Source organism: Silene latifolia, chromosome 7, assembly GCF_048544455.1.
Source record: "Silene latifolia isolate original U9 population chromosome 7, ASM4854445v1, whole genome shotgun sequence".
Classification (NCBI taxonomy): Eukaryota; Viridiplantae; Streptophyta; class Magnoliopsida; order Caryophyllales; family Caryophyllaceae; genus Silene; species Silene latifolia.
This window is the reverse complement of record NC_133532.1, coordinates 26,529,430-26,546,296: the sequence shown is the minus strand read 5'-3', so window position 1 is coordinate 26,546,296 and position 16,867 is coordinate 26,529,430. Positions and strand designations below refer to the sequence as shown.

Here is a 16,867-nt window from a genome sequence, read left to right as displayed (position 1 = left end):
CCCTAGTGGAAAAGAGGAGCAAAAGATCAGGACCCTACAACAGAAGCGAGAATAAGGTGTCTGGAAGCACAAAAGGGAAGGACGACACAGACCTACCCCCAAGAGAAGATTCAAATATTTGAGTGGACAAAGGAACATGAGAAAAGCATTTAAGGAATTGAAACATTATCTCAGCACCCCGTCACTCCTGACAAAGCCAGAGCCAGGAGAACCGTTATTCCTGTATCTCGCCGATCCACGAAAAGGCGATAAGTGCAGTACTAGTACGAGAGCAGGAGGGGTCATAGCATCCAGTATACTGCGTCAGTAAGTCTCTGCTTCCTGCAGAGACCAGGTACAAATCGCTTGAAAAACTCGTCCTTGCACTCGTTATGGCATCCTATAAATTACGTCCTTATTTTGAGACTCATATCATTTCCGTAATAACTAATTACCCTCTTAAGACTATCATGAGGAAACCAAAATTGTCAGGAAAGATGGCTAAATGGTCCTGCGTCTGAGGCTGACTCTGGATCTGACATCTCAAGGTTTGCAGTGATTCTAAACTAATAGTTAACCATGTAAATGACTCCTATGAAGCCAGGGACTCCAGGATGATGGCGTATCTGGACGTAGCAAAAGAGTTGATCCTCAGGTTTACTACATTCAACATCAAGGAAATTCCGAGAAATCAGAATGCAGAAGCAGACGCTCTAGCCAGCCTGGGGGCAACGTTCAAAGTAGAAGCCATCTCCACAGTACCAATTGTCCATGTGCTGGAGCCAGCGATACTGATACCTGAACCGGAAGCAGGAGGATTCTGCAACACCACTCAGCACCAGCGGTGAAGAAGATACTCGAGACTGGAGGAAACCATACCATGACTGGCTGCAGAATGACATCCTATCAGCAGATAAAAAGAAGGAAATCCCTCGCTGGACCCTACCTCAGATGCCTGGATCGGAAAGAATCTCAGGCTGTTTTGCATGCTCTCCACAATGGAGAATGTGGAAATCATGCAGGGGGCAGGAGCCTGTCCAATAAAATAAAGTACCGAGGCAGAGATATTTCTAGCCCACAATGCGCAAAGATGCTGTAGGATTTGCAAAAAGGTGCGACGCCTGTCAAAGGCACGCACATGTCGATCCACCAAAGATGGTCGGCAACTAGGTACTCGATTTACGATCTGACTCGATCGGTCGAGTTCTAGATTTTGCTTTGAACATTCTCTGGTTCTGAATATTTTTCTGGTTCTGAAACATTTTCTGCATATATTCTGAGTTCAACATTTTCCAGTTCGAAAATTTTCTCGCATATATTTTAAGTTCAACATTTTCTGTTCGAAAATTTCCTCGCACGTATTTCAATCTCAACATTTTCTGGTTCTGAAAAAACCCTACATGTATTCTGACCCTGATATTTCCTGATTCTGAAAGTTTTTCAAGTTAGTAAACCACTTTAATATTTTAAGTGAAGAAGTTCCTTTTTATAAATATCTTTCAAATAAATGACCAAGTGAATAAAAATGCAAACTAATCTGTCAGGGTCTGTATTCACTACAGAAGGCGTGTGTCTGTGGCTAAGCACGTACAACCGGGACAATCAGTCTCCCGCGATGCATTAGCACCCACACAAGTCTGGCTTCTCTGAACGAGTGGGCGTACTAGACCCTTTAGCCAGCAATCAGACAGCGATGGCCAAACATACAGCGTAAAACGTGCATGCACAAATCAAAAGTACGCCAGAAACGACAAGATACAAAGCAAACAATAGAACACCCGCGACACTCGCAACGCACACTCAAACGTGATCATTCTAACGACACATTGATAAACATTACATTTCCGACATATAAGTTCATAACGTGTCCACATTGGTTAGATCGCTAGATCATGCATTAGAAGGTCATCGCATACACCTAGGTTGCATTACTAACATTTCTCAGGTACCAGCTGCGTATAAACTGCGTAAGCAAGTCTTGGCAGAGGTTCTCAGCACCAGAAGCACATATGCCGACCAGACGTAGAACAGTAGAGTAAGGAGGAGGCTGGACCTAGCATCCATGAGCTGGATCCATCATTCACCAGCAGCGTGGGATCCAGATGCGAGTTAGACCCGAAAACAGAACAAACTCGGAGGCGAGTTCGAATACCAGGAGCGGCAAGTCACTTCTTCCTCGGATCCGGCTTGTCAACAGAGCACCTTCCCCTCCGGACACGGATAGCACGTCCAGGTTCAGACCCACAGGAAATTCTGCAGCCAGCTTTCTCTCTTCTGCTTCCAGATTCCAACACCTGCACCTTGAAGGCTAGAGAAGCTTCAGTATCCAGAGTCTGTGAGAGACGAATCTCAGCATCAAAAGTGCGACCCTCAACATCATAGAAACTTAAATCTCTCGAGAATCTGAACTTGCCAAAAGCTCCAGGAAACTCAGCAGAAACAGGAGAACAAGATGCCGAGTATATCCGAAATGTAGCATTTCCGAAGCGAAACACACCCAAATGGTGGAGCAGACCCACAGATTGGGGGCATGGTTGCAAGTGAAGTAATCTCAATAGAAGTAGACTCTGGCCGAAGCAGTAGCAACCCTATTTCTGGCACTAGATCGAGATGCAGAACCAGAATCTGCCTTTCTCTTCTCAGCAGGCTTAAGAGGAGCCCAGTGGCCCCTTTTCCTCCTTTGAGTCAGAATCATTTCCAAAGTAGCCTTTGGCTTAGCAGATCCTGGAAGAAGGTGAGAAATCAAGAAACAGCAGTAGCAGTACAACAAATAAAGCAGAAGCAGAGCAACATGTCAGACGACATAGCATCTAGAGCCTGAAAGACTAATTTCCCTCCCCATCTTGAGGCTGAGAAGGAAAATTGGGGGCAATTGTTAGGGATAAAAATTACATTTTATCACCTATGACGTGGCAGCTTCCCATTGGCCGAGAGAAAGACAAATGAGCTGATGAGGTGGCGCTTGTTTATTGGCGGATGAAAAAGAAAGAGGATTGATGAGGTGGACATGGTAGGACCCTTGATGAGAACCAAACAAACACAATTTAGGTTGTTAAAACACACGTGCAAAGGGAAGTGGGGACCTTGGACCAATTCAATAACCACTCCCTATTCTTATGGGATTGACCAAGTATTCAGGAGCAGACGCAGGAATACAGGAGCAGAGGCAGGAAAATATTGTTGACTCAACCCTAGCAAGACAACAACTATATAAAGGAAGCAAGTCACAATTAGAGGAGGATCTCATTCCATACACAATACTTCAGCACACTTTACTACTCAATATTCCGTCTACTCTTAGCAATAATTAGCTAGCAAATAAGTCTTGTATTTCCTTATTTGCATAACTCCGTCTCGATTATAGTGCAAATTGGCGGGATTCCGACTCCTCCCGCGGTTGTTCCCACATCGGGTTTTCCGCGTCACCAAAATTCCTCGTGCCACTCTCTTATTTCGTTGTTCATTCGTACGTTAAATTCGTGGCATTCAAATCGTAATTGGCCGTGGATTAATCACTATCACTCACATAATTAATTCGTAACCGGTAATTTTTTACCAAAACAATACTCTGTAAATGAAAAACTGTTGTATTTGTGACTTGAAGCGGTTAGTTGTTACTTTGAACGACTACTATGGGAGTCTCGCTGATTAGGGTGAAATGCCCTGGGGGATGAGGTTCTGAGGCAATAACGCCCTTGAAACCCAAAGAGTATCCGACTAGGGTTTTTGTAATTTCTGTCTGGGTTAGAGTTTCTTTAGTAGCCTTAGCAATTTATTTTGTATTGGTCTTAGATAGTTATTATATCACACATGTGCATATATATGATAGCGATTCTTAATCCGAACTTTGAAACCTGTAACAGAAGTCCAAAGCCAAGGCAGAAACAACACCATTAAACTCACAGGGGGCCTGCACAGTCCGGCCTAGGCATAGCAAATGAATAAGGTTCAAGGCCCCTCTTGATAACTATTCTTGGTTCCAAGTCCATAAAACAGCTTAGTTGGAGTCTCTCTAACAAAATTGGCCAGGATAATTAATGCCAATTCCAAAAATTCAACTAGTTTCAAAGAATAAAGCATCGGCTCATGGAAGAAGTGTTTCGAGAGGATATTGTCCAAAACAATGCTGATGGAAGTTGTTGAAAAAGATGAACATAAAAAAAGTAAGATTGAACAAGAGGTTGTTCACGCTTTTGACAACTCTTATTGTGATGATGGTTTCTTTGAAGATAATATGTTTGACTTGGAACTTTTTTTGCCTCACCTCCCATGGAACAACTGGTGTCTGAAAATGAGTGTTTTTCGAATTTTTTTTTAAAATTTGTATTACTCCCTCCGTCCCGATCATTTGTTGTCCTTTTCCATTTTTGGTGTCTCAGTCATTTGTTGTCCTTTCTATTTTAGGAATGCATTTGATGAACAATTTGTTCATTCACACTCAATTTGCTCTACATATCATTTAGTAATTGACTCTCTCCTCTTTTCTTGGTCTTTGTGCCAAAACAAATGGACAGCAAATGACCGGGACAGAGGGAGTAATATTTACGGGAGTGTACCTATGCATCGAAAGATTATTTAAGAATGAGCGAGTTAAAGTGAAAAAGTTGGGTAAAATCGAATCAATGATTAAAGTGAAAAAGTTGTGTATAATGGAAGAAATCAGTATATGGGAAAGAGCAACACCCAAAATCAATGATATAAATTGGACTATTTTAACCGATGACATGAGCGCACCTACTCCATGACTTGATTTGGTTTAAACAAACTAACGTCTGCATCTCGTGAATTTGAGGCTATGAACATGAATTTCGAGTGACACACACAATAAGATCAACTATTCAGACAATATACTGTACAAGCACAAGGAAAACATAGATTGACCATGGTAGGTAAACACACTGGAGAATTGGAGGTGGATTATTTACGACAATTAAGATGAAGCAACCCTTTCAATCATTCCCTCAGTCTTGTCCTGTTGGTGGGCACAGGCATGGAATGTGGTGCAAAGGTCAAGCTTCTCAACAAAGCTTCCCGCATCAACGAGCAGCAATGGCCCGTACTCAAACACCATCTTTTTACACTGCTAATAAAAAAGAGGTCAATGACTGAATCAAGTCTGGAAGCTCAGAAAGCTAAAATAGTACTCTGTATTATTCTAATTCATATTCAGTATAAATGGATTTTCGAAGCTTTCATAGATAAGGTGGCTTCTATAAAAGTTATTTAGAAAATAAAGTCAGGGGATGACTTCTGCAATCTGCATTCATGAAACAACACTGTGGAACAAAATAGGAGAAACAAATACTCATGAAATATGTTACGGAACAGAGTTCCAAGATGCCTTTACTTTATTTCCCGTTGTAAAACCCTCCATGGAAAAACTCTCATATATCGACATTCAGCAACTTAGCTTTACGAAAGATTGGAGATCATGTATACATTTGTGAAGAAAGAGGGTAATAAGAGAGAAGATACATTACTTTACATGGAAAATTAACACAAATTTCATATTTTTAAAACAAGTAAAGATTTGATGTTTTTGAAATTACAGTCACATGGACACAGCTGTTACATTACGTACGCAATATCTCTATATCGAGATTTCGTAGATGTCACCGCGATTGTGACTGATGCCAATTTTTATAACTTGTCATAACTTATATGCAATGGCAATATTAAACCAGAGGTTTAAAACCCCTTTTTTTTAAGAAGGGTAAGGTGAGTAGAAAGTAGAATGTACACAACCTTACATGTCAAAAACACAAATAGGATATTTTCCTGTAACCCGTAATGAAAAAATGTCGGAGCCTCGAAGGTGCATAGACAGACTTCTATTCCACACTAAGTAACACGGACTAAGCCATTTTACTTTTAACAAAAATTAGGATGTAACAGCTAGATTCTAGATTCTAATATCTGAAGCAAGTCCCATCTTACCTTACTCTTGTACTTATCCCCGACAGTATTACATGCCTTCAGTAACTTCTCAATGATTTCTAGCTGTAAAAATGAAAGCAAAAATAAGCTTTCTAACATAACAAAAGTTCTGTGAAAAAGCAAAAATAAAGGTTATAAATAACAAAAGAGCTTATTTCGATGGGGAATAATAGTATCCCATGCATGTCCTGCTCATAAAAAAGTAACAATCGTAATCAACTTTGTCTAAATACTCCTAACCAAATTCTATATAGAAGATTTAGGAACAGACCTCGGTGTCCGGATCTTTCAATTTGTCAAGCACTTCATCAACCGCTTGGCGACAAACCTCACACTTGTTTCTTTTAGCAGGCAAAGAGGAGACCATAGCATTCTTACACAATCCAACTTCCTTGCAAAATCCTTCAGGTTGCATGGATGAAACGTCTGAGAAGAAAAGTGCAGCATAGCGATCAACCATCACTGTACACTGTTCAAAAGAAAGATATTGATAAGAAATAGATAAGTATCTTTTTAAAAAAAATTGCAAGTTTGTTTAGGCTTGAATGCATTAACAATTAACAAAAAATGAAATTAACAGTTTCACACAACAACAATAAGCTGGTCGCATTCCAGCGTTTAATCCGGTTATATAAAAGCAAGTTTGGTTACAACTTAAAAGTAAGATAACATTTTCTGAAGAAAGGGATGTCTGGTTGAAAGTCCAAAAAATAGAGAAAATATGTAAAATGAATAATATTAGAACTCAGTTTCAATCTTGACCCCACAACACAACAGGAGAAGTAATCCAATCTCAAAGCCATGGAATTAAACCTTTACAACCCCGTTCATATGTGGTGTCATAATAATTGATATTTTAAACTATGTGCAACAGTTGAGTAATAATCTCAGTGCAAGAGCTGCTTTAATTTTTGACGGAACAAATAATGCAGCTAAGAATATAAACGACAAGCCAACGACAACGTCAATGAACACACAAACACACACACACACACACACACACACAAAGAGATTAATATGTTGACACCAAAATACTTGAAGCAAGACAAGAATGAAAAACTTAACTAGAGTTAAGAACTTAGAAAGCATGTCTACAAACAATAAAAAAACATTCAGTTTGAAGCAAGTATTCCTGCATTAAGTCAATACCTGCTCTGCCAAATTGCGCATCTGAGAACAAGAGTCGTGAAGGGCCATCATAATGTCTTCATGGGTTTTGTTATCATTAAGGTAATTTAGAGCCACAGTCACATATTCTTCGCAAAGTGCGCACAGATCTATGCGTCTACCAACTTCTTCCACTCCTAAAAGGATGGAAAGACTATCATAAAAATAGAGCAAAATCAGAAGAAATTAAAAGGGTCAATTAAATTAGCCATTAGGGCTTTCCTAAAGACAAAATCACCTATTGCGACAGAGTTGTTCAAGCAAACACTAATTCACCCGGTTTTGGTCCTTCTGCTAATATCACTATGTTACTCCGACTCGGCCACAAATGTCAGACACGACCCAATGTCGGCTACTTTGTGGGAAAAATTTATCTTCATGGCCTTAAGTGAAGGGCCAAGTGTCATGGAAGACGCAACCAAATTGAAGTTTAAAGTAACACAGTATAAATACTATGAGTGTACTCCACGAGACAGGAAATGAGGACATAATTAAGGAAAGACATGAGAGATGAGAGGTTAAAACATATACACCAAAGAAAACTGCGCAAAGAATATATGACAGGTAAAATAGGAGATAGAAGAAAAGAAAGAATTTTATAAGGGAACTTTAGAATTTTATCAAGAAAATGGTCATCAAATAAGGAGGACGAAATAGAAAGAGTAGTTCCTAGGCACTTGCATGGTCTGTAAATTCACTAGAACAATGCCTATTCTACAAAATCCATATATGACAACTTCGACTATAAATTTATCCCTGCACCCAAACATAATGTACAGATTTGACTTTCATGTAAACTAATATCAAGTTTGATGATAAATTTATCCCAATATATCTAGAGACAAATTTCTATATTTCACATGGTTGCTTTACCACAGCAATTTTTTTTTCACAGCATCGTTATTCTAAAGTTAAATTATTGTGCAAGATTCCAAAACAAATGACGTTACAACTATTACATATTGCAAAACAAATCTTTGTCAACTTTGTCATCGGTTGACCACGAAAGTCAAATATCATATAAATGAGACCGTAGGAATACATTTAAACATTCACAGAGAAGTAACACCCACGGCTGACTCCAACATGAAGATTAAGGATATATCCCTTGGGCAAAGGAGCATGGAAAAACACATATCAGTAATATACTACTAATATCAAAAACAGCAACACATTGTAGATCTTCAACAGAAATTACAAAAGAAAAGAAATGAGACGCCTAACGGGAGTATGAAACCATAAAAAGCATCTAAAAGTTTAAAGAGGGAAAAGGTGTCAAAAGTTCATGAAATTTACTAGTGGACTAGTTACCTGAAACGTTTAAATCTGCAATATCCCTAGCATCAGACACCCAATTACCGGCCAAAGCTAAAAGAACTAGAAGCCCTACTCTGACATCCATGATACCTGAAGTGTAAAGACAACACAGAAAATCTCAAACATCAGAATCTTATTCATAGACCAGCTCTAACTAGACCTCACAGATGACAAGATGACGAACAATGAGTCGTGACAGTCTCACATGTAGCACAAACCCAAAATCCCAAATACGTGTAGTCGTGTTACTCGTGTATTCGTCATTTAGCTATATAGTTTATGAGTTGGTCTACCATTTAATATCGCCACATATAAGTTTTTGCGCAAGAAGAACATTAGACATATTTCAGAAGCCGAAGAGCTAACAAAACTAAATCAAAACCACAAAAAGAACAACTTAAACTCCCATATGTAAACCTATTAATGACCATCTAACTTCTAATACTCCCTCCCTCTTGGTCAATTGTTTCCCTATTCCATTTTGGGATGTCTCCGTCAATGGTTTACCTTTTTATTTTAGGATCGCCTTTGAAGGGCAATTTGAACCTCCACACGCAACTTCCACTTGACATCTAATAATTGGCCCCCTCCTCTTTCCTTGGCTTTGGTTAGTGTCAAAACCAAAGGTAAACAAATGACCGGGAGAGATGGAGCAATAGAATTTAAAACTATAAGTTTTATCTCTTTTAAGAACGTTATTAAGCCAAATTCCAACAATAAGTTCACCTAAAATCAAATTTGGAATGGATTACCCACCTAAAAACCAAACTGACACAAACCCTGCCTTCTTTGCAATATTTTTTTAAGGTCAACCAAGATTAGTAATCATCTCCGACTTTATACAAACAAAATTCAACGAAGATAGCAAAAACCCAACACCAATTTGATGAGATGATCATGAAAGATGGCAACTTTATTGTCAAAAAACTAGAACAATTAAAAGTAAAAAGTAGTAATGGATAATTTATAAAGCGATATACATATAAATGAAGTAGGTATCAAATTAAAGAGGAGATGAAGATGGAAAAAAAAAACGTACCTTTGAAAGATGAGGTTAAGGATGACAGAGAGATTGGGAGGAGAATCATCAGAAGAAGAAGAAGAAGAAATGGAAACAAAGAAAGAGATGCCTTGTAAAAGTTCAGGTGGTGTTCAAGTTTTATCAAAATTGCTATATCACGCCCCCTGTTTTACTTGTTACGCCCCCTACTTTTTCATTTATTCCTTTTTTACCCTTGGACTTGAAAATTAATTAAACTAAAAATAAATATTGTTTTATAGTTATTGATTTTCGGAGACGGTTTTTTACATTAGTGTTGAATTATTGTTGTGTAGAGCCTATTAGGGTTGCGTTTTTGTCGTAAATATGCTGCGTTTTTTTGGTAGTGACAATCGAAATAGTTTAGGGGAAAAAAAACAATAAACGACGGTGGGTGGGTAGTGTCATGTGAAGTACATGACGGAGCCAAGGCCTTGTCGTGTGACTTACATGACATGCCGTTAGGCTTGTCATGTGACTTACATGACACACTACCATGGCCATGTCATGTGGTTTGCACGACATCACTGCTTCTACCATGTCGTGTATTTCACATGAAATTTACTGGTGTGTCTTGTAACTCCACATGACATAGAGGATGTTTTTTTTTTTTTTTTTTTTTTATCGTGTATAATGTATTTGTTTTTTTAATCGGTTTTGTTATTTAAATACATTAAAATAATTTATGTCGAGTGTTTTAAGAGGGACCGTCTACATTACTAAATTAATTATTATAAAAATAGTCGCCAAAATACATTTGCGTAAAACGATATTTAATTTTTTCTAAAACTAATTTGAAAGTCCAAGGGCAAAATAGGAATAAATGAAAAAATAGGGGGCGTAACAAGTAAAACAGGGGGCGTGATATAGCAAATCTCTTTATAAAACCAACAGGATTTGAGTTGTAGTAGTAGGGAATCGTGGGTCCAAAACCACTTTTTTTTTTTTTTAATGAGAAAGTAGTTGAAAAGCCCGTGCGATGCACGGGGCTGCCATTAGGGTTATCTTTATAAATATATTCTATAGTTGATAAAAGAAGTTCAATTATGTTTAAATCATTGATAAACAAAAGTTCGTGGTTGGTATAGTTGATCAATGAACTATTGGTGCTTTTAGCATAGTAGTTTTGTCATTTAGTAGTTATCATTTCAGTTGTAAAACATCAAATAACATAGTAAGAGTATGTAATTAGTTTTTCCATTTTTGTTATAGAAATCATTGGTTTTAATTAAATACTCCCTCCTATTCCGGATAACTGTCCCATTTTGAAATGGCATAGGAATTAAGAAAGTGAGTGAATAGACGGAAATGGATAATGAAAAGTACTAATAGGATGGGTTAAGGGTTGGTTGGGTTGTAAATAATGAAAAGTAACAAGGGTAGTATAATCATTATGTAAGAAAAAAACATTACAAAAAAAGAACAATGGGACAGTTATGTGAATAGACGGAAATAGACAATGGGACATCTATCGGGAATAGGAGGGAGTACAAAACATTATCTCCATAAATATAGTGCGGCTCACCAAATGAACCGCCCTTAATAACTGAGACAGACCTTTATGAGTTCTGCAAATTATTTTAACCCATAACAACTACGTAAAACTAAATGGTGTTACGTAAAGCAACAAGTATCATAAATATCTATATTTAGTGTGTTTAGAGAAATGTTAGATCTCCTATAGCAAACGTTTACCTTGACTATCTACAATTAAGAGAGTAGTTTGCTCTTTATATACCGGCTCGTAAAATCAAATCCATACTAAATTCTAATAAAATTAGTAGTCTCTAAACAACAGTACAAAATTTTTTGTGATTCTGTTACATAGAATGCATGAGGCTCCCATTAGGATCATCTTAACAATATGCATGTTAAACGTTCTAAGAATTTGTTGAACAACAGATTGCAAACGTTGGTTTACATTGTCATGGTTTGATAGTAGAAGTTAATTAAGTTGATAAAAAATAAAGTCTAACTATCTTGAAAATCGAAACATAGAAAACTTTTGGGTTGATTATTGATGGATCATCAGTCCCTTTAACTTAAAAGCTACCCCTTTTGGTATTAACTATATCAGTTGTATAGCATCCGAAGACACAGTTATGTTATGTAATTACCTATTTTTATTGTTGTGCGCCACCGATTTTAGTTAATTTAAAACGTTATTCCCAAAAATGTGGTTTAATTCCATAAAATGAACACGTGATAACTGAGGCCGATTTTATAAGATTCACAAATTAGATTAACTTATAACATTTACGAATATTCCATTTTGTAAGCATACGACCATGTAAATGTTGAATGATAGTACGCAAAACAATATGTATCTCAATTATATATGTAGCCTGTTTGGAGAATTTTTGTTAGATCTCTAAACAATAAAAAATTATTTTTGACTATTAACCATTAAGACTGGTTGTTCCCTATGAACTTCATGTAAAATATATAATACGAAATTTAATTTTTTAGATGTGAGATATATTTTTAAGTGAATTAACGGTCAAATTTTGCAAAGTTTGGAATTTATTTCGGAATTTCATGGCTCTAAGCCTTGTATTGAGTTGTGACTTAAACACTCTCATGTAAGTCATATGTTCATTACTTTCCAGAAGTAACTTGAATCAAACAATTTCTTTGTAAGTTGCAAGCTCTTTACTTTCTAAAAAAGTAACACGAATTCATCATCTTCAACAAGTGATGAGTTCAACCTCCTAGGTTTGGAAGAAACAACGTCATGTAGCCAAGAAAGACCAGTTTCTTGCGACATACAATTTTTGACACAATTCTTTTGTGGCTCTTGAATATTTTCTCCCACTCTGTCTTCTAGAAATAAACTTGTATTCTAGAAAGACAGCTTTACGAGCCACAATCCTGTTGTACTCGTGATTATTATAAGGAAAAATGAGCATTTGTTTCTTGTGTAAACTTACAAACATGGTACCCTACCATTTCATATCTTATATGATTCGTTTTAGATTTAGTGGAAAAATAATTTAGACAAAATGATAAAATCCCCAAAAGGATCAAGTAACTCAAAGTAACTTGATTGAAGTCCAAACCATATCGAATAGCGTTTGATTTCTTTATCCAACCACACATTATCCCATAATGTGTGCTAAGAGAGATTAATTTGTGATACTATATCACATTTCCTTTGGCTTATATCAAAGTCTTCACTTTGATAATCCTATCACGACTAAATCGCGATTCTTTGAACTCTTTGAACTTCTTCAAAGATTTCTCTTTTTACCTTATGAAGTGAACACATTAGTGTCAACTTAAATCGTTGGTAAAAGAAAATGATCAACCTATTCTGGATCAATGGTTTACATCCTCGATCTCCTTTTCAACCAAAAAGCACGAGACATCTTGCTTTGAATACAAGATACGCATATACCATAAGATTAACAATCTAATGGTTCCAAGAGTACTCGCGTTCATCATTCCAGAATTTAAGGTTTAATCTTGGGTTACCACTTTGAGTCTTGCATCATCTACATGATATATCATTCTAGTTTGGTTTAGAATATAATCACCTTGATAATGGGCTAGCCATACATCAAATCATGGTGTATAGGGTCACAAAAGTAAAACCTCTTTTGTATCTTAACAAGTTTATATTCTTATTTAGAGTTTATGCACTTAATAGTCATAATTAAGTACAACTATAAACCCAAAACTAAATATAGTACACAATGACTCTATCTCTCGACATCATTTGTTGCTAGTCATCATATTCTAATCATCCTATGTATCAAATACAATGTTGAAAACCACCATCGGTTTCTAATATTGACGAAGTAGTACTAGCAAAATTTATGTCAATCAAATAAACATTTAAAGAAGAAGGTCCCATTAGATGTCCCACAACTAACTTGCTGATTCTTCAATAATTTGGGGTAGTTTCCTTTCTAGCGTCCAACACTTCCAAAATGGAAACTTTATCAGTCGGGATTGATAGGTTTAGTATCGATATTCTCAATAACTTAACTTTTACCATTACCTTGTATCAATTTCATTCTAATTTTACTTCTTGGAACCTCGTCCTTTTCTTAACGGTTAAGAGAATGCTCCCACTCAATTCAACGAGTCTTTGCTTAGAGAAGCAAAATTGAATTTCATGAAGACTACTCTTCATTTCATTGTTTAGTCTTAAAACTTTCATTGAAGTGGTTGCGCTATTTTGGTCAATTTTGATTTCCAACAAATCTAGTTACCAAAATGATTTAACGTTTCAAAGTACTTAATTCGATTAAGCACATGGAAAAATAATCCATTGTAAGTAGATATGTTAGTCAAGAATCAAAAACCCTTTTGATCATGAATAACTTTTATCTATACAAGAGATCCTTCCAATGGATAACACGAGGTTTTTAGAAGAAAAATTCATATTTGTCTTAAGTTACGATGTTTTAATAGAAATTTGAATTAAAATCGAAATGATATCGTATAATTTGAGGTAAAGAAATAGAACAATTTGATAACAGAATAATGAAAACAAAAAATTTATCGTTATAATAATACTTGTAAATAATTAACAAGTAAAGCATTTACATAGTGACCTCTACCCAACAATTATAAATGATTCCAAGATCCAAATTCATATTAACTTGGGCACGCTTTGGCGATACAACCCTCATCAATATAACTCGGTGGATTAACTCTTTAATCGATTCTACTTTTAGAACTCTTGGTCGATAAAATTACATTAATATTTATCTTTAGCCCAAAACACATCCGGCTATGGTCGAGAATACTTTTGTTGAGTTCAACCCAAATTTCGAATAAATGTGTCCATGATCCAAATTCACATTAACTTGGGCACGCTTTGGCGATACAACCCTCATCAACATGAATTCGGTGGATAAACATTTATCACCCACTTCCCCTACGTAACAAGGTTTGTACCCCGGTTTGGCCGAGCGCACTCCCTCACGAAATAGGTTTTCATGGTTTCTAATTTTTGGTAAGGCTAAGTCTCAATTGTTTATTTAGCGAGAGGTCATGTCAATTTATTATCTATCACGTTTTAAGTGAACTAAAGCGGTGAACTATGATAATTGTAATTGACACGGTCGATAAACTCGATTTAAAAATGCATGTTTAGTTATGGCGATTTAGCGATGCATGCAACATATAAATAAAATGCAAAGCATAAAAATAAAATCTTAGTATGGCCTTCCTAAAATAGTAAATCTAATAAACTATTACAAATTCGGAAACCAACTCCTTTGGTCCCTTGAACTTCGGTCTTGGCATCCATCTCGAGGTAACACCGTCTTCATGGAAACTCCGGGAAATTACAAATAATAAATAAAAATTACATAATTTCCTTTTATACATTTGTAATAAAAATAAAACTATTAAATTACAAAACGGTGATACGAGATCACAATAATTACAACCGAATCGATATTCCCATGCATTTCGGGTAATATCAATTAAAAACTAAGGCCATACTAAGTAAAATTACATAATTCAAAAATTATATAAAAATGAAAATATGACAATCATAAATAAAATGCAGCATTATAATATGTATGAACATGCTTAATTTTATGCTAAATCGCCTTTTAAGAGCCAATATCGTATATTTTATTGGTTTTTATGGATTTGCGTGATTATAACTTGTTAAAATCACAATAATTACATAAATTTATATTTATGTACAAGTTAATTACCCTAACCATCTTAGGACTCAAAACTTAGTCTTCACTAACATTTTGACAATAATTCAACTTGATTTCTTAATATTGTTCATCATTGGACCAAAAATAAAATATTATACTATAAACTTCAAATTAAATTAAAAAAATTTCAAATAATTTCAAAATTTGAAATTTAAACTCATGAACATTCTGGAAAAATACCATGACACTCATAATGTTCAAAACTTAGGTTAAAAATTTCGAAAATTTCTCAAGTGCGATTTATCGATTTCATCAATTATGACAATAAAAAATATGAGCAAATTAATTTTAACCAATTTTTCACTTTTAGATCTAAAATGTGGGATAAAATGAAACATATGATATTTTTCTTTAGTCATGAACTATGTTTTAGCATTATTGGCTAATTTAAGTCACTATTTATCGAATTTTTTAACTCAAAAATTCATAAATCATGCATAAGAAGTTCAATTAATCTAAGATTTTTACACACACTGAGTAAAAATGCATGTGACAACATATAAAATTTCCATGACCAGATTCGAAATATAACTCATATTAACCTAATAAACCCTTTAAATTCGATTTAAGCTTATAAAATCCATATTTCATGCAAAATAACTTAGTTTATCACGAGATTTAACATGCCATCAGTAGATAATATATGTGAAAACATATCCAAAAACCACTAAAACAATCGAAGTTTAGCTATTTTTCGTCCAAAAATGACATTTTTCTCGTAAAAATCACATTTTAATGTCAATAATATATTAAAATGAACAATAAAATCCTTAAATCGTCCCTTATGACCTAAAATCCATTTAGGACCAGAAACTTTTAACATGTAAAATTATTTCGTGATTTATCTTCATAAATCCTAAATAACAAGTTTTATATGTTAACTAATTAACTCGGAAAAACAAAACCGATTTTGCATGCAACAACCGTGTTGCTCTAATACCACTTGTTGGAAATCATATTTTAAATATCACATATTTTGGTTTAAAGTTTTAGTCATAAAACTTAAGGATCTTATGCATGCAAAGCATAAACAAGAGTAAAGAAAACGGGTTCCTTACATTTGGTGTTTCGGCAATATGGGCACTAGTAAGTTCACCTTCTTACTAGTTCTTGAGCTTTCCAAAGATGGAAGAATAAGATTCAAGTGTAGAATCTCTCCCCAAGGATTGTACCAAGATAACACCCTTAATAGTTTCAATTAATATGAGACTAGTATTAACTAAAACTACCTCAAAAATGACACAAATAAATTGTATATGCTCTTGTTGTATTTCGGTCAAGAGGAGGTATTTTGTGAGATTTTTCTCTCTTGTTCTTTCTCAAAGTGTAGAGTAATTTTTATGCAACAACTTAAAAATATAACATGTATATTTTTAATCTTATAGAATGATGAAAATAAGAGGAAAAAACTCTTGTTTTGCTCTTTGGGAAACCGGGTAGGAGGGGAGTGGGGAGCCAATGCATGAAGCCAACTTTCTTCCCAAGAAGAGTAGGCTTGCATGGCTACATATAGGTAGGTAATCATTGTGTTTCTAATTGTTTAAAATATAAAACACAATCTTAATACTCCCTCCACTAAAACCGGTTTCTACCCATAAAATGGAGGTCCATTTTATTTTTATCATTTGTCAATTGTGACATATGTGACATGTTGCATGACATGTTACATTATAATGCATTTTTAACATATTAAAAATCATCATATTAATAAAATATGTCACATACAAAAATAACTAGT

At 35.4% G+C, this 16,867-nt stretch overlaps 1 protein-coding gene across 1 annotated transcript; it reads right to left on the bottom strand.

Annotated features, from left to right (window-relative positions):
• Positions 1-4,647: 4,647 nt before the first annotated feature.
• LOC141592002 (uncharacterized) lies at positions 4,648-9,561 on the bottom strand. The gene is made up of 6 exons (XM_074412537.1): positions 9,440-9,561; positions 8,395-8,490; positions 7,066-7,220; positions 6,188-6,385; positions 5,917-5,979; positions 4,648-5,059 (listed from the first exon to the last, which is right to left on the bottom strand). Exons 1-6 carry the CDS (start codon positions 9,486-9,488, stop codon positions 4,910-4,912), a joined length of 711 nt encoding a protein of 236 aa, XP_074268638.1. The 5' UTR covers positions 9,489-9,561; the 3' UTR covers positions 4,648-4,909.
• Between the last annotated feature and the right edge of the window lie 7,306 nt (positions 9,562-16,867).

What these genes read in the sequence shown, in the direction of transcription:
- LOC141592002 (XM_074412537.1), bottom strand. Translation starts at nt 9,488, where the DNA reads ATGATTCTCCTCCCAATCTCTCTGTCATCCTTAACCTCATCTTTCAAA. An exon ending in CTTAACCTCATCTTTCAAAG is followed by an intron (nt 8,491 to 9,439) that starts GTACGTTTTTTT and finishes TTTACACTTCAG; the next exon opens with GTATCATGGATGTCAGAGTA. An exon ending in TGCAGATTTAAACGTTTCAG is followed by an intron (nt 7,221 to 8,394) that starts GTAACTAGTCCA and finishes CCATCCTTTTAG; the next exon opens with GAGTGGAAGAAGTTGGTAGA.